The sequence below is a fragment of the Dipodomys merriami genome, unplaced genomic scaffold (genome assembly GCF_024711535.1).
Source record: "Dipodomys merriami isolate MVZ:Mamm:240054 unplaced genomic scaffold, mDipMer1.0.p SCAF_67, whole genome shotgun sequence".
NCBI classification, from domain to species: domain Eukaryota; kingdom Metazoa; phylum Chordata; class Mammalia; order Rodentia; family Heteromyidae; genus Dipodomys; species Dipodomys merriami.
This window is the reverse complement of record NW_027206257.1, coordinates 103,467-125,000: the sequence shown is the minus strand read 5'-3', so window position 1 is coordinate 125,000 and position 21,534 is coordinate 103,467. Positions and strand designations below refer to the sequence as shown.

Sequence of the window (21,534 nt, the reverse complement as noted above, 5' to 3'; positions counted from 1 at the left end):
AGTATCTACTATAGCTACATATGTACAGTGGTTCATCAGAAGACATTTCAGGGCTGGGAATGTAGCCTAGTGTTACAATGCTTGCCTAGCATGCATGAAGCCCTAGGAACAATTCCTCAGTACAACATACATAGAAAAGGCAGGAAATTGCACTGTGGCTCAGGTGGTAGAGTGATAACCTTGTGCAAAAGAAGCTCAGGGACAGTTCCTGGGCCCTGAGTTCAAGCCTCAGTACTAGCCAAAAATAAATAAATAAATAACCAAAAATATTCAGAGCAGCAGTATTTGTAATAGCTATAACATGGAAACTATTTCAATCCTTAAAAACTGTGGAATAAATAAAATATAACATAGTGACAAAATGGAATACCACATCCAAAATGCAACATGGTCAAATGATACAAAAATGTTGTGAAAGAAGATAGATACAAAATGTACTATAAGTATGTAAAGTATAAAAGCAAACAAAGGTAATCTAAGATAAAAGTCAGGACTATAGTTATCTTCCTAGAAGGGGCATACTATCTCTTAAAGAATCTGAACAAGTTCACATTATGAAAATGAACTGTTTTAAATTTCAGTATTAAAATTAAGAAAAAATATAAAGCATAAATTTAAAGTATAACTAAGTATTTAATATATGCCTATAATGCCATTACTCCAGAGACTAAGGCATAAGTATTGTGAGTCTGAGGCCAGCCTAAGCTACATTCATATCCAGTTCAAGGATGTCAGGCTACACAGTGAAAAGAATGAAAAGAGAATCCAAAGACACAGTTTACGCCTGTAATCACAGCTGCTTACAAAGTAGAGGCAGAATTGTAGCCCAAAGCCAGCACAAGTAAAAGCCAGTGATTGGATCCAAAAACAAACTAGCTATTTCTGCTTTCTAGTTGCCATGGTATGATTGATTCTGCTTTGCCATGACCTTCCTGCCATTATGAACTGACATCTCTGAGAACAAAACTGCTCCCTGTAGATAGATAGATAGATAGATAGATAGATAGATAGATAGATAGATAGATAGATAGATAGATAGATAGATAGATAGATAGATAGATAGAAAGAAAGATAGATAGATAGATAGATAGATAGATAGATAGATAGATAGATAGATAGATAGATAGATAGATAGATAGATAGATAGATAGATAGATAGATAGATAGATAGATAGATAGATAGATAGGTAGATAGATAGATAGACAGGCAGAAGAAAGGAATAAGGATGTGGCTCAAGTGGTACTTCATATTGCCAAAATAAATAAACAAAGGTTACAATAGCCAGGCAGTGGTGTCTGGTGACTCATGCCTGTAATCCTTCTCAGCTACTCTGAAGACTGAGATCTGAAGATCACAGTTCAAAGCCTTCCAGGCAGGAAAGTCCATGAGATACTTATTTCCAAATAACTTCTCAAAAAATTTAGGGAATAGCGCTGTGGCTCAAGTGGTAGAGTGATAGCTGCCTTAAGTACAGAAAGGGTCAGGGACAACACCCAAGTCCTGAGTTCAAGCTCCACAATTGGCAAAAGAAAAAAGTATTTATCTACACATAGTAAACATTTTTCTAAACAAGAGGAAACTATAGTCAGAAAGAGATCAATGGTTGGAAAATGCTGTGAACAGACAGAACGGTGTGGCTACAGACTGGCATGAAAGAACTCCCTTAGGTAATGAAAATATTCTTATATCTCAGTGAGCCATACAAATACAGAAAATATTCTGTGTCTGTGTATCACAATATACTGAGACTATACAGTATAAACATAATTATTATTACTCAACACAAAGTCATATTGCAAAAAAACCAGTTTTACTGTATGCAAATTATAGCTCAACTTTGTCCTAGAAGACTATGCTGATTCTTAGTAAGGGAATCAATATATATTACAAAGAAGAGTATGTTTCAAAAATAATCAGTTCTCTTTTACCTTTAAAAATCATATAAGAGATCAACAAGTACACCAAGTAATTAAACTATATTATAACAAACACTCTATTATGGAGAGAACTTTTGCTTTCAAGTACTATAAATAAGCTGATATTACACTTGCCTTCCTATACAGCAACTAGAAAACCAGACAAAATATAAGAAAGAACTATTTTTAGACAATGGAAAAAAAGACAAAATAAAAGACTTTGGTCCAGGAGAAAAGAGAAACAAAGTCAACCCTACAGCTGGGATTTCTGCCTAGAGAAAAGTTCCAAACCCCAACACACAGAGGAGATCCTAAAGACAACAGAACACTCACACACAATGTAAGTCAGGGATAAAGGCTGGCATCAGGGAAGGCTGAAGCAGCTATCATTTGAAAGTCAGAAAACTTCAGAGGATGCAGCTATATAAGTAAAATGTTTCAAGAAGCTACAGATGTGCCCATGTGTCTTTATCTGAATAATATACTGTTAAAAAACACTAGGTAACGCCACACAGTTGGAGAAGAACTAGTGTAAGTAGTAAGCAACACAATCCCCATAGCACAAGCTATGCGGAAACATCTGGTTTTTAAACAATCAAGTGAACAGACTTCACTGAACACCTGAGGAATAAGAGTGAATTCAGAGGAATCAGGGCTCAGCAGTAAAGATTAACTAGTCCTTAAGATTGAAGGCTACACTAGACTCCCTATAATCAAGCCTAACAGAGAGAAGAAAGTGGTGACATTGTCCAAAAAACAAATCCTTTAAATAGGGATACAGGTGGATCCATAGCAAGAATGAGATGTACAAGTCGTTATGTGGAAAAACAAACTTTGAAACTTTGGGGGGAGGAGGAGAATTGGGTGGGGGAGGGTGGGGGAGGATGGGAAGGGGAAACAAAGGAGGAGGCTACAATGCTTGATAAGAAATGTACACATTATCTTGCCCACGTAATTGGAACACCTCTGTACAGCATTTTCACAATAAAAATTAAAAATAAAAAAGGGTGAAGAAAAAATAAAGAAATGTACTCTTAGTTGGGTACCAGTGGCTCACACCTGTAATCCTAGCTACTCAGGAAGCTGAGATCTGAGGATTGTGGTTCAAAGCAAGCCCTGGTAGCAAAGTCTGTGAGACTCTTATCTCCAATAAACCATCAGAAAACTAGAAGTGGCATTGTGGCTCAAGTAGTAGAGCACTAACTAGCCTTGAGCTCAAGAGCTGAGAGGCAGTGCCCAGGCCCAGAGTTCATGTCCACGATTGATAAAAAAGAAATGTACTCTTTACCCAACTTATATAACTGTAACCCGTATCTTTTAGTAACAGTTAAAAAGTTTTGAAATATGAATCTGAATCCGGAAAGCAGGACTGGGCCACTGATGACTCACGCCTATGGTCCTAGGATCTCAGGGCTGAGATCTAAAGATCACAATGGAAAGCCACCAGGGCAGAAGAACCTGTGAGACTTTCATCTCCATTTATTTATCCAGCAAAAATCAGAGGCAGGGTTCAAGTGCCAGCTGTGGGGGAGGAGGACAAGGTAGACTGTGAAGATGGGAGTTCAAACCCCAGTGCCAGAACATAAACATTAAAAAAGAAAGAGGCCTGAAACCGGTAACTCACACCTATAATCCTAGCTACTCAGGAGACTGAGATCTGAGGATCACCGTTCAAAGCTAGCCTGGGAAAGAAAGTCTGTGAGACACTTATCTCCAATAAACCACTCAGAAAACCAGAAGTGGTGCTGTGGCTCAAGAGCTAGAGTGCTCGCTTGAGCAGAAGGGTGCAGGGACAGGGCCCACACCCAGAGATCAAGCCCCATGACAGACAAAAAAAAGTGGGGTGGAGGAAGAAAGGAAGCAAGGAAGCAAGCAAGCTAGCTAGCTAACTAGCTGGATGCCAGTGGTTCACACTTGGAACTCTAGTTATCCAGGAGGCTGAGATCTGAGCATCACAGTTTGAGGCCAGACCAGGCAAGGTAGTCTAGTCCAGGCAGATTTATCTCTCCAATTAATCACCAAAAAAAAAAAAGAAGTAATTATCACAGAAGTATAGCTGTTGCTCAAGTAGTAGGGTGCTAGCCTTGAGCAAAAAGGTTCAGGGACAGCAGCCAGGTCCTGATTTTAACCCCCAGGAATACCACACACACACACACACACACACACACACACACACACACACACACACACACACACACACACACACACACACACACACACACACGAAGCAGAAGACAACATCCTTAAAGGAACATGACAAAATTGCAAAAAAGATGACCGAGTGATTTCATTGGTATCTTTTACCTCAAACTTCTAAAAAGATCCATCTCTAGTATAATTTCCTTCACAGTGAAATTAATTTCTCTCCTTAGGAACTTTAGAAGATGGGAAAGGCTTTAGGATGAAAATGCCACCAATTCTATTCTGGTACACTTAATATTCAACTAAAATCTAAGTCCATAAAACTTCCACTGAGTAGTGGGAGTTCTCTACTCATGAGACATAAGTAAACACAACCTAAACTCTGCCCTCCATGCTAGCCTTCAAAGGTATAAAAAGGGTATATTCTCCCTATCTCTTTTCCTTAGATTTTCATATGCATGATCCATTAACTCTCCAAGTTTTTAAGACATTAATACTAGCCACTCTTCCCAGGGTTTTCCATGATTTTCATTCCCCTCTTAAAACATGGCTCTGAATGACAGATGTCCTTCAAGTGTTTATGAAGTCACTGCTGTTTACTATCCAAACATACTTCTAACTCCTGTTTTCTTTGCCCACTAAAAGCAACTCCTGATAAAAATTTCTGATAATGCTAACAATTTAATCTCCCAATATCTCAAAGCATCAGAGTTAGACATTAAACCATTCTAGTTGCTGGGGGCATGAGGAGAAATGAAACTTCCTGTCTCTGTAACTCCTGAATTTGAGCTTATGTGTTTGAGAATACCATACTTGCACTCACAGCATGATCTGACAACAATTACAAAATCATAAAGTAAACAACAAAGAAAACTGAAGGTACCAGGACCCTACGTTCACCAAAACAACATGCAATAGTCTATTTCTAGAGTCCTTTAGGGAGAAAAATAAACTCATTTTTTAAACACATAGTGTGTTAGTCACAGCCAAAATAGCCTCACAGTAAATAGCCTCATCAGTAAGAACAGTGCCTCATATATGGAGTATTTTGCAGCCATGTCTACTGACATGGCTACTGACCCATGCACTATGGACCCAAAGGTATATCAATCCAGTTCTCTCTTAGGTATACACAAGTAGTGATAGTGGAACCTGTTAGTCTCTGATGGGTATATACGCCAAAACATGATATAACTCTGAAGATGGAGAAAAACAGATAGAATAAATCTGCTTCCAGAGAAAAAAAAATAGAGATGAGCAAAGACTATTAAATGAGAAACAATACGGGCTGTGAGAGATGAAGAAAACAAACTGGTCTTCAAAACTTTTCCATACGGCTTAGAAGTGCAGGTTTCCTTTTGATCAAGACAAACTTCGAAGAATAAATCTTGGCACAGACCAAAATGTTTTTAAAAGAGACCCAGAAACACAACAAATCAAAGAAAGGTTGGGCACATGGGATTACATGAAATTGCAGAACTTCTGCATGGCAAAGGACATAGCAAGAGCAATAGAAAGCCCACCGATTGGGAAAAGATTTTCACTAGCCATACAACGGACAAGGGTCATATATCTAAAATACAACTTGAACTCAAAAAAATTTAATTTCCTAACAACAAATCCTCAAAGAAACAACTGCCCAATAAATAAGTGGCTAAAGACTTAAAGAGAAACTTCTCTGAAGAGGAAAGAAGGATGGCCAATGGACACATGAAGAAATGCTCAACCTCCCCAGCCATAAAAGAAATGCAAATCAAAACAACATTGTGATACCACCTCACCCTTGTTAGAATGGCTAGAATCAAGAACTCTTATAACAACAGATGTTGGAGGGGATGTGGACAGAAGGGAGCTCTTCTGAATTGTTGGTGGGAGTATAAACTTGTTCAACCACTTTGGAATGTAGTATGGAGGTTCCTCAAAAGAGTCTACATAGAGTTTCCTTATGACCCAGCAATCCCTCTTTTGGGCATTTACCCAAGTGATCACAAAGAAGACCATGCTAAAGCTACAAGCACGACTATGTATACTGCAGCATAATTTACCATAGCTAAGATATGGAACCAACCCAGATGCCCCTCAGTAGATGAATGGATCAAGAAAATGTGGCATATATACACAATGGAATTCTATGCCTCCATCAGAAAGAATGACATTGCCCCATTTGTTATGAAATGGAGAGTTGGACAAAATTATATGAAGTGAAGTAAGCCAGGCCCAAATAAACATAGGTCCCATGATTTCCCTTATTTGCAATAACTAGTATATGTCTAAGACAAGCAGAAACGGTAAGAAAAGTTGATGGTAGGTGAAATGATCCCCAAGATAAGGACACAAATGTTTTTTTTTTTTTCGTACAATTGTTTCTAACATATTTATAAGATGATTTCTTTGTTGCTTTGTATGTCCCTCCCCCACGGTATAACCCCTGTTTTCACTGTATTTGATGTTGGTATAATTTGTGGAGGGGAAGGAAAAAAAACAAATATTTTAAATAGGGATACAGTTGGACCTATTGCAACAATGTCAAAAAACGAACTTTACAACTTTGGCACGGTGTGTGTGGGGTGGTGATGGAAGTGGGGGGAACGGGAAATGGGAAGGGATGGGAAGGGGTAACAAAGGAGGAGGCAATAATGCTTGATAAGAAATGTACTCATTACCTTGTCCATGTAATTGTAACACCTCTGTATGGTATTTTCACTATATATATATATATATATATATATATATATATATATATATATATATATATAAACCCTCACCTTCATAAAAACCCAAATGCAAAAAAAAAAAAAGAGAGAGAGAAAAGGCTAGAATGTACCTCAGCTCAATGGCAAAACACTTACCTAGCAATTGCAACATCCTGGGCTCAATGCTTAGTATCAAAAAACAAAAGGTAGAAAATCAAACAAACAAAAAACAAAAGGCAAAAAAATAGCCCTAAATAAACAAAAATCTTTTTTGGTCCTGTCAGTTTTAAATTCAGCCAACCGTGGTTGCCATATAAAGTGCTAAGTAATTCTTATATTCAGCATATATGGCAATATAATTTTATTATACAGCAGTCCTTGAAATTACTTCAGATGCAGAGTAGAGAGATATGAACAGTTACAAGACACAGATCTCTAACTGGCAGCTGGATTCACAAGGCAACCCACCACAGCTGTAGGATGTCCCCATGTCCTTAATATCAAAAATGCACAAGCTAGCTACTGAATCCAAAGTATCCTAGGACTTAATGTTTCTCTATACTGACCTTCAGCAGCTTCACTTCAGCTGAAATCTCACTGGGACTAGGGATCCCAAGGGAAGACTCTGTCGTTTCAATGATGTTTGAAGTATCTTGTCCTAGAGAAAAATTAAATTTTTTGCTCTTTATTACCCAAACTTACCAAGCTAAATTCTAAAAACGAAATATCAAAGTGTGTATATCTAAAATCATGAATGCTATAAGACAGGTTATTTTTAACAATTGGGGTAATTATTCCTTGAAAATATCTCCTTAGTATAACATTTTTTAAACAAAACCCTGATATATCATCATTAAAGAACAGACATTTATAGCAATTCCTAGACTTCATTCTAATAAGAAAATGCTACCAATTCTACTAGCAGTGTCTATCATCTCATGATTATTTTTCTTCAAACAATAAACCCTTGAACAAATGTGGAAGGAGAATTATTAACTAAGTCCTTTGTAACACAAATCTGTAAAACGCACACAGACAGTAATGAAATGACTGATGATTTTACCCACTGTGGCCACTGTAGCTGAGGCTGAGGAGAGCAAGGACTTGCCCCCGGGGCCCCAATATTTCCATCTGGCCTGGGGTATATCTTTGGAAAGTTTCCTATTGTCCCAGTAAATGGGGGGGGGGAAGACACAAGAAAGTGTGAAAAATTGTTGAGCCAGAGTACAATATACATAAGTTATCTAATTATTAGCTAAAGTATGGGAACCTAATAATATTTGCTTAATGCATTGCTTGACTGATAGACAGTTATCTGTGTTTATTATGTAGGCACCATGCAGCAAAGGAAATTACTGCTGATGGCATTTATAGAACTGAAAAACTATTATTTATGGTTGTAAAAATAAGAAAAGAAATGTAAACCTAAATTAGCATTGAGCTTGAATCTGTCTTTTTTATTGTGAAAATACTGTACAGAGGGTTTACAATTATATGGGCAAGATAATGAGTACATTTCTTATCAAGCATTTAGCCGCCTCCTTTGTTTCCCCTTCCCATCCCTTCCCATCCTCCCCCCGTCCCCCCACCCAGTTTTCCCTGACCCCCCACCAAAGTTGTAAAGTTCGTTTTCGACATAATGACTTGTACATCTCATTGTTGCAATGGGTCCACCTGTATCCCTATTTAAATGATTTGTTTTTCTCATTGTACCAGGGCTTCACACATTTGGCTTCCTTGCTCATGGCTGGCACTCTACAACTTGAGCCATACCTCTAGTGTAGCACTTTGCTGGCATTTAGTTGGAGATGGAATCTGCATTCATCTGGACCTAAGCATCCTCAGTAGCTAAGATTACAGGTGTGAGCCAGGGGTACCTGGTAAACTCTAATATTTTTAAATCCCAATATTTTAATAGAGATTCTAGCTGGGCACCAGTGGCTCACGCCTGTAATCCTAGCTACTCAGGAGGCTGAGATCTGAGGATCACGGTTAAATGCCAGCCAGGGCAGGAAAGTCCATGAGACTCTTACCTCCACTAAACCATTAGTGGTACTGTGGCTCAAGTGGTAGAGTGCTCACCTTGAGCTGAAGAACACAGAAATAGTGCCCAAGCCCAGAACTCAAGCCCCACAACCCACAAAAAAAATAGAGATTCTGTGATACCTGAAAAGGGAGAACTTCTGAAGTCTCAGGGTCCCTGGAAGACCCAACTTCTGGTTTTTTCAACTGGACACTACAGCTTCCTTTAAGTCTCTTGATTGGTATGTTGGTCAACAGATTCAGTATTCTTCACAGACTCAGAATTCTCCACTGACTCACAGTTTCTTTCTTCAAGGATAGGACTTGCTTCAGTTATCACTGGAGTCTCAGGATCATCTTTATCAGAAAGTCCAAGGGAAAAAGTGATTGAGGTCAGCTTTTTTTTAGTATAAATTATTTGTCTAAATCTTTTGACACTTTCACAGAGTCACAGGCAGGAACATTAGTAAATTAATACAGACAAGATCCCACAGATCTTCCACCAGGTTCTCCTAGTAACAGCTTTCATAACTGAAGCATAATTCATTGTGGCAGAATCCACCAATCTTCAGCTTTCAACATATTTCAACTGAAATTCTGTCACTTAAAGAAGTATAGATGGAATTACATAGCATGTCACTTGTTAAGATTTTTTACACAGCATTTAAGTCCCTCCAGACCCACTTGTATTAAGACTTTTTTTTTTACTGTTTCTGAATAGTCCATGGTATAAATGTACTTTGGGACTATCACAGAAATAAAATGATTCAGAAAGCTTATGTACAGGTGTTTATGGGAATGAAAGCTATCTCTGGGAAAAATGCCTGCTCAGTTAAATTTTAAATGTTACTGTTAGGCTGGGCATGTACCTGAGTAGTAGCCTAGCATGCATGAAGCCCTTTGTTTGATTACTCAGTACCACATACACAGAAACTGGCACTGTGGGTCAAGTGGTAGAGCGCTAGCCTTGAGTTAAAAAGAAGCTCACGGATAGTGCCATGGGACTGAGTTCAAGCCACAGGACTGTCCAAAAACCAGGTATTGTTCTATTTTTTCCCAAGTAAAATATCATTTTACTTTCCTAGTGGCAATGTATGAATAATCAAGTTCACTTGAATTCTGATCAATCTTGTGTTGTCACTATTTTGATTGAGCCATTTAGACAGGTATGTAGTGGTACCTCACTGTGCCTTTTAAGTTACATTTCTCTAAGGGCTGGGACCAAGGCATCCTTTTATGTGCTTATTTGCTGAATATATACTCTTCAGGGAAACATTTATTTGTATCTTTTGGTCATTATCGAATCATTCTGGTTTGGTTTTTATCATTATGTACTACAGAGATTTGAGAACACTGTATTTTGGAGATTTAACTCCTCTACTATGTGCTTTGCAAATATTTCATGCTAGTTTATAGTTTATCATTTTCCTGTCTTCCTAGGGTCTTTCCCTGAGCAAGTTTTTCATTGTGAGGAGGTTCATTATCTATTTCCCCTTTTACTGACTATCCTTTAAAATCTTTAGTAATCACTTACTACTAAAACTCTTCCAGAGATTTAATCTATCCAAAAACATTTCTGTCAGAACAGTTTTTTAGGGTTTTGTTTCCTATTTGTAGTGGTGGCCCTAGTGATTAAAAGATGTCTCTAATCCTTTTGCTTTTGTTTTTTGGATAGGGTTTCCTAATTTGCACAGGTGAGCCTCAGACCACGAATTTCTTACACTGCCTCTCAAGTACCTAAGATTACAGACATAAACTACCATGCTTGCTATCTCTGAAACACTAACTTTTTGTTTGCTATGCTCTTAAACCATAATCCTCCTATCTCCTTCTCTGGAATATCTAGGATTATAAGTATGAAACACTTTCTGGGCATTTTGTTATTATTAAAAATATTCATCATAAATATACCAAAATTCTGTTAGTATTGGAACATTTGATGTTACGAAAGAGATGACGTCAGAATATCCCACATCCACAAATCAGCCAAAGACAAATGCTGGAGGGGATGTGGAGAAAGAGGAACCCTATTACACTGCTGTTGGGAATGTACACTTATACAACCACTTTAGAAAGCAGTCTGGAGGGTCCTTATAAAGCTAAAGATTGACCTCCCTTACGGCCCAGTCATACCACTTTAGGCATCTACCCTGAACAACAGGAACCAATATATAAGGACATGTGAACCTCCATGCTTATTGCAGCACTGTTCACAATAGCTAGGATATGGAAACAACCCAGATGCCCCACCACAGAGGAATGGATCCAAAAATTGTGGTATCTATACACAATGGAATATTATGCAGCCATTAGAAATGACAAAATAATGGCATTTGCAGGGAAATGGATGGAGCTAGAAGGAATCATGTTGAGCGAGGTAAGCCAAGAGCAAAGAGACAAACAATACATGGTCTCCCTGATAAGTGGATGCTAAATCCAAAATGTTAGGTGATATGACAAAATTAACAGGACTTAAGAAACAAAGAACTCTCACTCATCTGGTCGAACCACTACTAAATATCCCCATGCTGCTGATCACATGTATGGTGTATATGTCTACACTGTTATATGTTATAGACTGTGATAGACAATTTGCTCCAGGAAAGTTAGAATGAACTTGTGACTTTAAATGAGCATCATTATTCCACAATACTGTGAAATTTTGGAAATTATGTAATCACTTAATCACAATTTAAAAAAAAAGAACCTCGGGGGAGGTAGGGAGGGAAGGAATGTTATGGGGAAAACAATGGAGGGGTTAACAATGCTCAATAGAAAGTGTACTCATTACCTTGCTCATGTAACTGTAACCCTCTGTATAGTATCTTTACAATAAAAAAATTAAAAAAAGAGATGACGATTGACTTATATTTCATACTTACTTATGTTTTTTTTTTTACAGTGTGAGCAATAGAATTCAGGACCCCACACATACCAGGGAAGAGCTCCACCATTTGGCTATATCCATTGACCTCCTACTTCAACATTATTTTTGCCAGTTCTGGGACTAGAACTCAAGGCCTGGCCACTGTCCTGGAGCTTTTTTTGCTCAAAGCTAGCACTCTAACACTTGAGAGGCACAGCCCACTTCTGGCTTTTTCTGTGTATGTGGTACTGAGGAATTGAGCAATGGGCTTCATGCATGGTAGGCAAGCACTTTATTACTAAGCCACATTCCCAGCACCTCAAATCAACTTTTGAGCAGCAATTCAAATACCCAATCTAATTCCTTCCAGAAGAGCTCTTTGGGAATTAAATCAATATCATATTGGCCCTTCAACAAAGAGAAGGAGAACCAAATAGCTTGAGAGAATTAATATATTTCCTGCCCTTTCCTTCACCCTCTTCTTTTTTGCTCTCTCTCATTTTATTTCACCCTCCTTCACCCATACACATAGGTATGTATAAACCTATTCTATAGAGACATGGACTACATGCAGGAAAAAGCCAATATATGATATCAAATGTTTCAAATAGATTTTATTTGTTTTTTTATGTTTTTGTTTTTTGTTTTTTGGTCTAGTCATGGGGCCTGAACTCTGGGCCTGGGCGTTGTCCCTCAGCTCTTCAGCTCAAGGCTAGCACTCTACCACTTGAGCCACAGCACCACTTCCGGCTTTTTACTTTTTCCTTATGTGGTGCTGAGGATTGAACTCAGGGCCTCAGGCATGCAAGGCAAGCGCTCTACCACTGAGCAACCTTCCCAACCCTCAAATAGATTTTAAAAACATACTAGCAACTAATAAGGCAGAAAGACCAGCACACTACTATAATTAAGATATACACCAAAAATGCTAACAGAAAGGAAAACAACCATTTTGAATCAGAAGACATTATTCATACACAAAGTACCAAACAAAAGTCTAGAGCTTGGAGTGTCAAACCTAGCCTAGAGATGTTTTTAATTTATCTATATAGTGTCTAAACTTTTAAATGAGTTCCATGTTTAAAAACTAGTCTTCATAAGCCAGGCCCAAAGAAACATAGGTCCCATAGTTTTCCTTATTTGCAATATCTAGTATATGTCTGAGTCAAGCAGAAAAGGTCAGATAAGGTGATGTTAGGGAAATGAACCCTAAGATATGTATTCAAATGCTTTTTTTCTTTCATGTGATTGTTTCTAACACATTTATAAGATTATTTCATTGTTGCTTTGTATGTCCCTCCCCCACAGTATAACCCCTGCTTTCACTGTATTTAGTGTCGGTATAATTTGTGGAGGGAAAGGGGAAAAACAAATCATTTAAATAAGGATACAGGTGGACCCATTGCAACAATGAGATGTACAAGTCATCATGTCGAAAATGAACTTTTGTGGGGGGCGGGGAGGATGGGGGGACAGAGGGGAGGATGGGAATGGATGGGAAGGGGAAAAAAAGGAGGAGCCTACAATGCTTGATAAGAAATGTACTCATTATCGTGCCCATGTAATTGTAAACCCTCTGTACAGTACTTTCACAATAAAAAAAGAAGAAGAAAAACAAAGGAGAAGGTAACATTGCTCGATAGGAAATGGACTCATTACCTTGTTCATGTAACTGTAACCCCTCTGTACAGTATCTTTACAGTAAAAAATATATACAAAAAAACCAGTCTTCATACAAATGTGCAAGTGTCCAATTTCCCTTGAAAACTTGAAACAAAGGCTCTATACTGACTGGTTAATAACTACCTCATGCCAAATGGTCCTTTCAGGCAACTGGTCCTTTCAGGCAACGCTCCTGCACCTCAAAACTGGCACTCGAATTCAATTCACTCATTTATGTTAACTTTATTAGGCCCATAGGCATCTGCAAATGTCTGCCATGAGAGGTACATAGGATTATGATAGGTGAAAATGCCAGAGAAAGAGTTCAAAGGTATAAAAACAATCCATGAGAAAGCTCAAAGTTATATATGGTACCAGTTGCCTAGAGCCATTAAAATACCAGGGAGAAAAACAATCACAAGGCATGAAACCAGAGAGCAACTTTAAGACACCTTGGAGCTAAGCTGTATGTATACGTGTGTGTGTGTGTGTGTGTGTGTGTGTGTGTGTGTGTGTGTGTGTGTGTGTGTGTGTGTGTGTGTTGTATAATATGTGTAATTCATGCACGATATGTAATACATACAAAATATATCATTGTAGAAATGTAATTCATGTAACTTCATATAAGATTAGGACATACTCTGAAATAGGAAACAATGGTAATCTCTATTTTTTGGTCATCACCATCTAAATTTGAATCTACATGATTTAAAGATCATCTAGAGGCGCTGGGAAAGTGGATCAGTAGTAGAGTGCTTGCCTTGCATGCATGATGCCCTGGGTTTGATTCCTCAGCACCACATATGCAGAAAAATCCGGAAGTGGCACTGTGGCTCAATTGGTAGAGTGCTAGCCCTACGCTGAAGAGCTGAGGGACAGTGCCCAGGCCCAGAGTTCAGGCCCCAGGACCGACCAAAAAATCATCTAGAATGTTCTAGACTGGAAGACTATGATTTTATATTGTTTATGCTGTTAATATTATTAGTAGAAGGAATGTAGATACTCTACTCTCAATGAATTCATCATCTCACAGCAAACATAAATGAATAACAGGTAGGTGAAAGTGAAATTGCATTATTTAATGGTTTCCTAAGTTTTCTGGGTATTTTATGATGAATTGGAAGAGAATACACCAGTGAACTAAGAAAAAAATAAGCTGAAGGGATTCATATTTTTAAGGAACCAAAATGCATATGCTTGTGTCTCTCACACCTACCACACACCCTCAGGCCACCTTTTCTTTCATTTTCTCTTCTCAGCAATCAAGGCTACCAGCACCTACTCTGGGACTTACCTTGCTCCTGCCGACCACAACTTGGGGAGTACCATGCACCCAGCCAGCACCACAGCCACTGCTGACACCTCCAAAACATGCTCCCAATGCCTGGAGAATACTTCCCCCTGCTGGGTGGGTCTGGCCGCGTGTACTTCTTGGTCCTGCTTCTTCTTAGATCTGATGCGGCTGGGGTCTGGTTTGTTGAGTTTGGGCACCAACCAGTGGTTTAAAGGTTGGCTGACCATAGTCATTGGAGTGATGTTGGCTTGGAAAAGGAGACTGCCTTTGTGTTTTTGAAGATCTGACCATCCGAGAGGTACTGAGTGCCAAGTACCCTCCCACATTATCCCGAGGTCAGGGGTCACCCAAGCCACTGACTTGGCAAGGCCCAAATGGGCAGAACAGGGCTGTCCAGGCCAGTAGCAAAGTGTTTGAGAGGACGCTTAGTTATATGAATGGGGCAGGAAAAGGTGAGGGAGGACTAACTAGCAAATGCAAAGGCCTTAACAAATTTTAGCAATCCAAGAAAAGAAAAAGAAAAAAGCTGCAAAAAAAGGGAGGCCAAGTAAATTGGAATGTGGCTTAGTGGTAGAGTGCTTGTCTAGCATGCATGAAGCCCTGGGTTCAGTGCCACATACACAGAAAAAGCCAGATGTGATGCTGTGGCTCAAGTGGTAGAGTATGTTCCTTGAGTAAATGAAGCACAGAGACAGTGCCCAGACCCTGAGTTTAAGCTCTAGGACTGGCACAAATAAATGGGGGTGGGGGTTGCACAAAGATAAGATGAGGTCTGGGATTTGGACACCATGTCTTGTCAGGCTTATGAGATGGGATGAAGTTTTCTTTTTATTTTCTGTGTGTGTGTGTGTGTGTGTGTGTGTGTGTGTGTGTGTGTGTGTGTGTGTGTGTGTGCACGCGCGCGTGCGTATGCGTATGTGTGGTTAAATGGCGATGAATCTCAGATTTTCCTGCCCAAGCTTGTCTCGAACTATGATCCCTAAACCTTAGGCTCCTGAGTAGCTAGGATTGTAGGCATTAGCAACCTGCACCCAGCTCAGGATAGTTTTAACTCTTAATATGGAACTTAATGGGAAATGGCAGTAGGTTTCTAAGCAGAAGTGTAAGATGCTTTGATTTGTGGTTTTTAGGATGACCCCGGACCCTTCCCTCATCAAAAGATGCATCTCATTATTTATCCTTCAGCAGTGTAAATGTGTGAAGTCTGGACTTTTGGAGCTAGAAAGGCATAAGGTTATAAATATAAGGAAAATGGAACTTTTCTGAGGTAAAGAGAATTGTATTTTTTTTGTCAGTCATGGGGCTTGAACTCTGGGCCTGGGTGCTGTCCCTCAGCTATTCAGCTCAAGGCGAGCACTCTACCATTTGAGATATATAGCCAGTTCCAGTTTTCTGGTGGTTTACTGGAGATAAGAGTTTCATGGACTTTCCTGCCCAGGCTGGCTTTGAACCATGATCCTGAGATCTCAGCCTCCTGAGTAGCTAGGTTTATAGGCGTGAGCCACTGGCACCCAGTGAGAATTGGATTATCTAAGAATCCAAACATGTGGTTAGGTATGAAACTCAGTGGTTACATATCTTGCCTAGCATGTGCTAGACAGAAAGAGAGCACAGAGAAAAAGAAAAAAGAAAGAAAAAGGGAGACAGGAGAGGAGAAAAAGAGAATCCATGTTTTCTACGGCTTCAGTGTTTTCAGAAGAGCCATCATAAGAAATAAACCTTCCCCAGAAATTTTGTTTACTTTTATGTTTTTGTTTCTGTCAGGTGAGGAAATTGAACCCAGGCTGGTTATTTAGGGATAAATCTCTGATTTGTCTGCCTGGGCTGGCTTCAAATCTGGATCCTCAGATCTCAACTTCCTTAGGTAGTTAGGATCATAGGCTTGACCACTCTAGCTCTGGCCTCTTATCCTGCTGTTTCATCTAATAGCTGCTACCTTCCTCTTACCTCATTTCTGGGGCTTGAACCCATGGCCTGGGAATTGCTTTTGAGCTTTTTTGTTCTAGCCTAGGGCCCAGCCACTTGAACAACAGCTCCACTTCCAACTGTGTGTGTGTGTGTGTGTGTGTGTGTGTGTGTGTGTGTGTGTGTGTGTGTGTGAGTGTGTGTGTGTGATTGAAGATAAGAGTCTCACAGGTGAAAAGCTATTTAAAGAGAACAGTAAAACAAATGTAGTTAAACCATTGTGTCAGAACAGGAGCTCAAAAGATCATACAATTTAAGTAAAGAAAGGGATTATAAGGATAATCAGCATCCAAATCAGAAAACTAACACTACTGGAGCACATCAGCCCTAATTAGTGACTTAGGTGCAGGTGCCTCCAAAGACTCCACCAGACTTCTAAATCCATGTCAACAAGTATGTTTGTGCCCTCTTGCAGTACTCTGGTTCCTTATCATTATGTCACCTTAATCTCCTGAAGAATCATTGGGGCTAAACTGGAACTTTTAAAATTTCATGTGTGTGTATGTATATTGCACATACACCTATAATAAGACTTAAACTAAGGGCCTCCCACTCTACCTTGGAGTTTGGTACTTAACCACTTGTTCCATACCTCAACTTTTAGCTTTTTACTGATTAATTGGAGGTAAAAGTCTAACGGACTTTCCTGCTCAAGGTAGCTCAGAACCATGATCCTCAGATCTCAGCCTCCTGAGTCGCTAGGATAACAGGTGTGAGCACTAGTGTCAGGCTTCTAAACTAGAATATTAAGCTCATCTCATAGATAGTGAAAATCACCCATAAACTTTTTCTTTATGCTGGGTTTGAACTTTGGGCCTGGCCTCTGTCCTTGATCTTCTTTTGCTCAGGGCTAGTGCTCTCCCTCAGGGGGATTTTTTTTAATGTTTTTTCATTAGGTCTCGAAAACAAAGTCCTCCCCTTGAAGAAAAGGTGCTGGATTTGTGGACAGAGACTATGACTTTCACCTTCCTTAGATTTAACATAGTAGCAGATAAATAAATGCTAAATAAATGCTTCTTGATTCCAGTTCCATTTTATGTTGCTTCTGTTAAACCTAACTCACTTTATGAATCTCAGTTTGGAAGGAAACCCTCTTGCAGGGAACTTCAAGTGCAGAAAACCTTATAGGCAAATCAACAATATCAGGCTAGGTTCTCAAACAGAAGTTGAGGTTGAAGCACAGGCACTTCATCAGCTGGGCCATTTAGAGAGGAGGCAGAAGATCTTGCTGGGATACCAACCTGGCCCATGTCCTTCTCAACCGTAGTATCTGTTTCCCATCTGTTTCTTAAGCTAAACATGCACAGAGATACCCTTTGAAGAAAATCTCTTTGCAATTGAACTGTAGACTTAGATTATTTGCCAATTACCATATAAGAAACAGTGGCCTCATCCTGAAAAAAACTGGCAAGGATCACCTTAAGTAGGTGACCAAAGATACACCCAGGCAATGAGACATCAGAAACTGATATGAGGTACTGAGTTTTCTCATTCAGTCATAAAATTAGGCATACAAAAACAAACTAACTAACTAATATCAGCCTAGCTGGGTCTCAGTGGCTCACCCATGAAACCCTAGCCACTGAGGAGGCTCAGATCTGAGGATATTGCTCCAAAGCCAGCCCAGAGAGGAAAGTCTGTGACATTCTTATCTCCAGTGAACACCAGAAAACTGGAAGTGGTGTTTTAGATCCAAGTGGTAGAGTGATAGCCTAGAACTAGCTCAAGGATAGCAACCAGGCCCTAAGTTCAAGCCCCAGGACCAAACAAAATAAAAAAAAAAAAACACTCACCCAAGTCATACTAGGAGGCTTCCCACAAGATCAGTAGCTGCCCTTTCCAAAAGTGTCAAGCTCATGCTAAAGAAAAGACATTGGAAATGTCACAGGCTGGAGGAGGCAGAGGAGGTCTGACAGATCAAGGGAAAGCAGGATCCTGGATAGAGCCTGAGTGGGGTGCCAGTTCTGAGGATTCAACTCAAGGCCTGGGTGCTGTCCCTTAGCTTTTTTGCTCAAGGCTGGCACTCTACCACTTGAGCCACAGCTTTACTTCAGGCTTTTTGATGGTTTGATGGAGAGAAGAGACTCAAAGGCTTTTCTGTCCAGGCTAGCTTTGAAACTCAGTCCTAAGATCTCAGCTTGCTGAAGAGTTAGGATTACAAGCATAACCCAACAGCGCCAGCTGTATTTTCTGTTTTATCTTACAATAAAAATAAAAAGATTGTGTCTAAAATAATATTTGGGAGGGAGCAGAGGAGAGTTCTGCTTCTACTATTGACTCTAGCCGTTTTTGTCTTGTGCTACAGCTGCAGGGCAGGGCACATGGACAGGGTGTGGTTCAGGCACAGGCTCAGCCTGCCTAAAACACGGAGGTAAAAATGAGGTGTACCTAGTACTGGCAATAGCTAGTGGTCTGGTTTGGCCTTCTAGTGTAGGGAACAGAATGAAGTAAAATGAGGAAATAATAGTAGAGGGCACAGTATGTATATCACATTATGCCATGACAACATATTTGTTCTTAACCTGTAGGCAAAAGAGAAAAGGTACATGCTTCTTATCAAGGATTAATATCACCTCAGCAGTCACTTCTCATTCCTCTTTACAAACAAATCCTGATTTTGTCCCATCATTCATACTGTTGTTTTCTGTGTTTTCATAGATGTCTGGTGCTGCAATAGCTAACTTGTGACGATGAACTTTAGCTGGGAGAATATACCCAATATGGTCAATTCAAAAGATGGTAGGAATATAAATATAAGAAGACAGGCTGGGTTCAGGTGGCTCATGCCTGTAATCCTAGCTACTCAGGAGGCTAAGATTTGAGGATCACGGTTCAAAGCCAGCACAGGCAGAAAAACCTGTGAAATTTTTATCTCCAGTAAACCAGCAGAAAACCAGAAGTGGCACTGTGGCTCAAGTGGTAGAATGCTAGCCTTGAGCTGAGTTGCTAAGGGACATTGCCCAGGCCCAGAGTTCAAGCCCCATGACCAACAAAAAAGAAAAGAGAAAAAAAAAAGAAGACAGTACTGAGCAACTGAATTAATGAATTCTACAGTTACCCTTGTGCCATGGTTATTATTATGTGAAATAATAAATCTTCCTATCACTGAAATGATTTGGGCCTTTTATTAATTATACCTAAAAGCAGCCAAAATTATGCATGAGTCCTAAAGGAAAATAAAAGGCACCTAGAAGTAATATGAGAAGAAAAATATAGGTGAAAAATAAAAATAAAGACTAAAATGCATTAGGTGCATAGGGCCCTAAAAAATTCTCCCAGGTCGGCAGAAACTCGCCTGGAGTTTCAGAAGCCAGCTCCAATTTACATGTAATCATCTAAGTCTATCTGCTATCAAGGTCTTAGAGGCAGTGATCTCTGGGAAGAGGAAGAAAAATGAAAGGGAAATAAAATTGAACAACTGTTTGTGGAGAAACCAGCTGTACATGAACAATTTCCTTCCATGGAATCTCTATTTATCTGAAGGGAATTTCTTCATCAGAAGAAGGTATATGAGGAGGAGACATGGCAGGGCAGCTTAGAGATGGACAGTGACTCATCTGGGATGGAAGCAAGAGCTAGCACGTGGCAGACACTGAGCCCAAAGCTGAGCCTGACTCTGGATCCAGAACCTTCCCAATGCACTGTCATGCCAGAACTGAAAGCCAAGCTGCAAAGCCACCAAGAGCTGCTTCTAAGCCATTCTGAACACAAGCTGGTATTTCTGCTATCAGTAATAAGGGATAGTGAAACCAGGGTGGGCCACTGTCCTCTGTTCCTCCCCATATGGCCATCACCTGAGAGAAAGTACTCATATTCACCCATGCGTCTTACCAGAAACTCCAGGTATAGTCGAGCAGAGCACTTGAAAGCAAGAGCCCAAGAAGCAAAGTAGATGGCCTGCATCCAAATCCAAGAAATGTAACTCACTGAATTGTCACTGTGGCCAGGCCTGAGCTTTTCCAGCCAGTCCCTTAGACTCTAGCCTGAGAACAGTATCTATTAGGATGAGATCATATAAAACATGGATGAAGGCCCCATCTGACTGCCACTGCCATTAAGAACAGTATCGTAGGATGGGTGCCAGTGGCTCATGCCTGTAATCGTAATCAGGAGGCTGAGATCTGAGGACCTCGCTTTGAAGCTAGCCTAAGCAGGAAATTCAATGAGGCTCCTTTTCTCCAATAAAGCAACACAAAAGCCAGAAGTAAAGTTGTGACTCAAGTAGCAGAGTGCTAACCTTGAGCAAAAAGCTGAGGGACAATTTCTGGGCTGGGGGTGGGGAGAAGACTTACATCAAGGCCCTCTAGGACACGTATTCTCGCTTTTGCCCATTTCCTTCAGAGCATTGTAGAGCTCCACCTTACTGACTTGCCTCTCCCTATTTTAACACAGGATGTTCACTTGGCCAGTTTTCCAGGGCTACCTGGCTATCTTGTAGCCTCCACAGCAAAGAACTATTTTCTCTGGGATTTAACCAAGGTTCCAATACTGTCTGTGATTGGTTAACTGTGCACATTCCAGAATCAAGGATACCTGGGCCCATCTGGCTTGGCAATCTACTGTTGTGGCTTACAGCATATTGTTCAACACCTCTGTTTTCTTGTAATAGTTCTTACTCATGGGTCCTAACGGTCACAATAAAACAACTAATAGGGTTACTTGTGTACACACACACACCATGTACACTGCAACAGTACTACAAAGGAAACAAGGCAACTCAACAGGGAGCTTCAGGACTCAACATCTACCAAATTCTAAGTATTTCCTGCTTCTTAAGTAATTATTAATATTATTCCTATTTTGGTGCCAGTACTGGAGAGTGAATTCAGAGCTAGGGCACTGAGCCCCACTCAGCTGGGGACTGACCTATCCCTTAGCTTTATCTGCTCAAGGCTAGTGCTCTACCATTTGAGCCACACTTCCAGTTCTGGCTTTTTGAGGTTAATTGGAGATAAAGACCCTCCCAGACTTTT

At 39.9% G+C, this 21,534-nt stretch overlaps 1 protein-coding gene across 1 annotated transcript in view; it reads right to left on the bottom strand.

Annotated features, from left to right (window-relative positions):
* LOC138815792 (protein FAM114A2-like) overlaps positions 1-21,534 on the bottom strand; it is a 71,934-nt gene that overhangs the window by 34,438 nt on the left and 15,962 nt on the right. Inside the window, exon 3 of the mRNA XM_070005152.1 lies at positions 7,319-7,410. Coding sequence (XP_069861253.1) covers positions 7,319-7,410 — 92 coding nt within the window. The remainder of the gene's footprint in view (positions 1-7,318; positions 7,411-21,534) is intronic.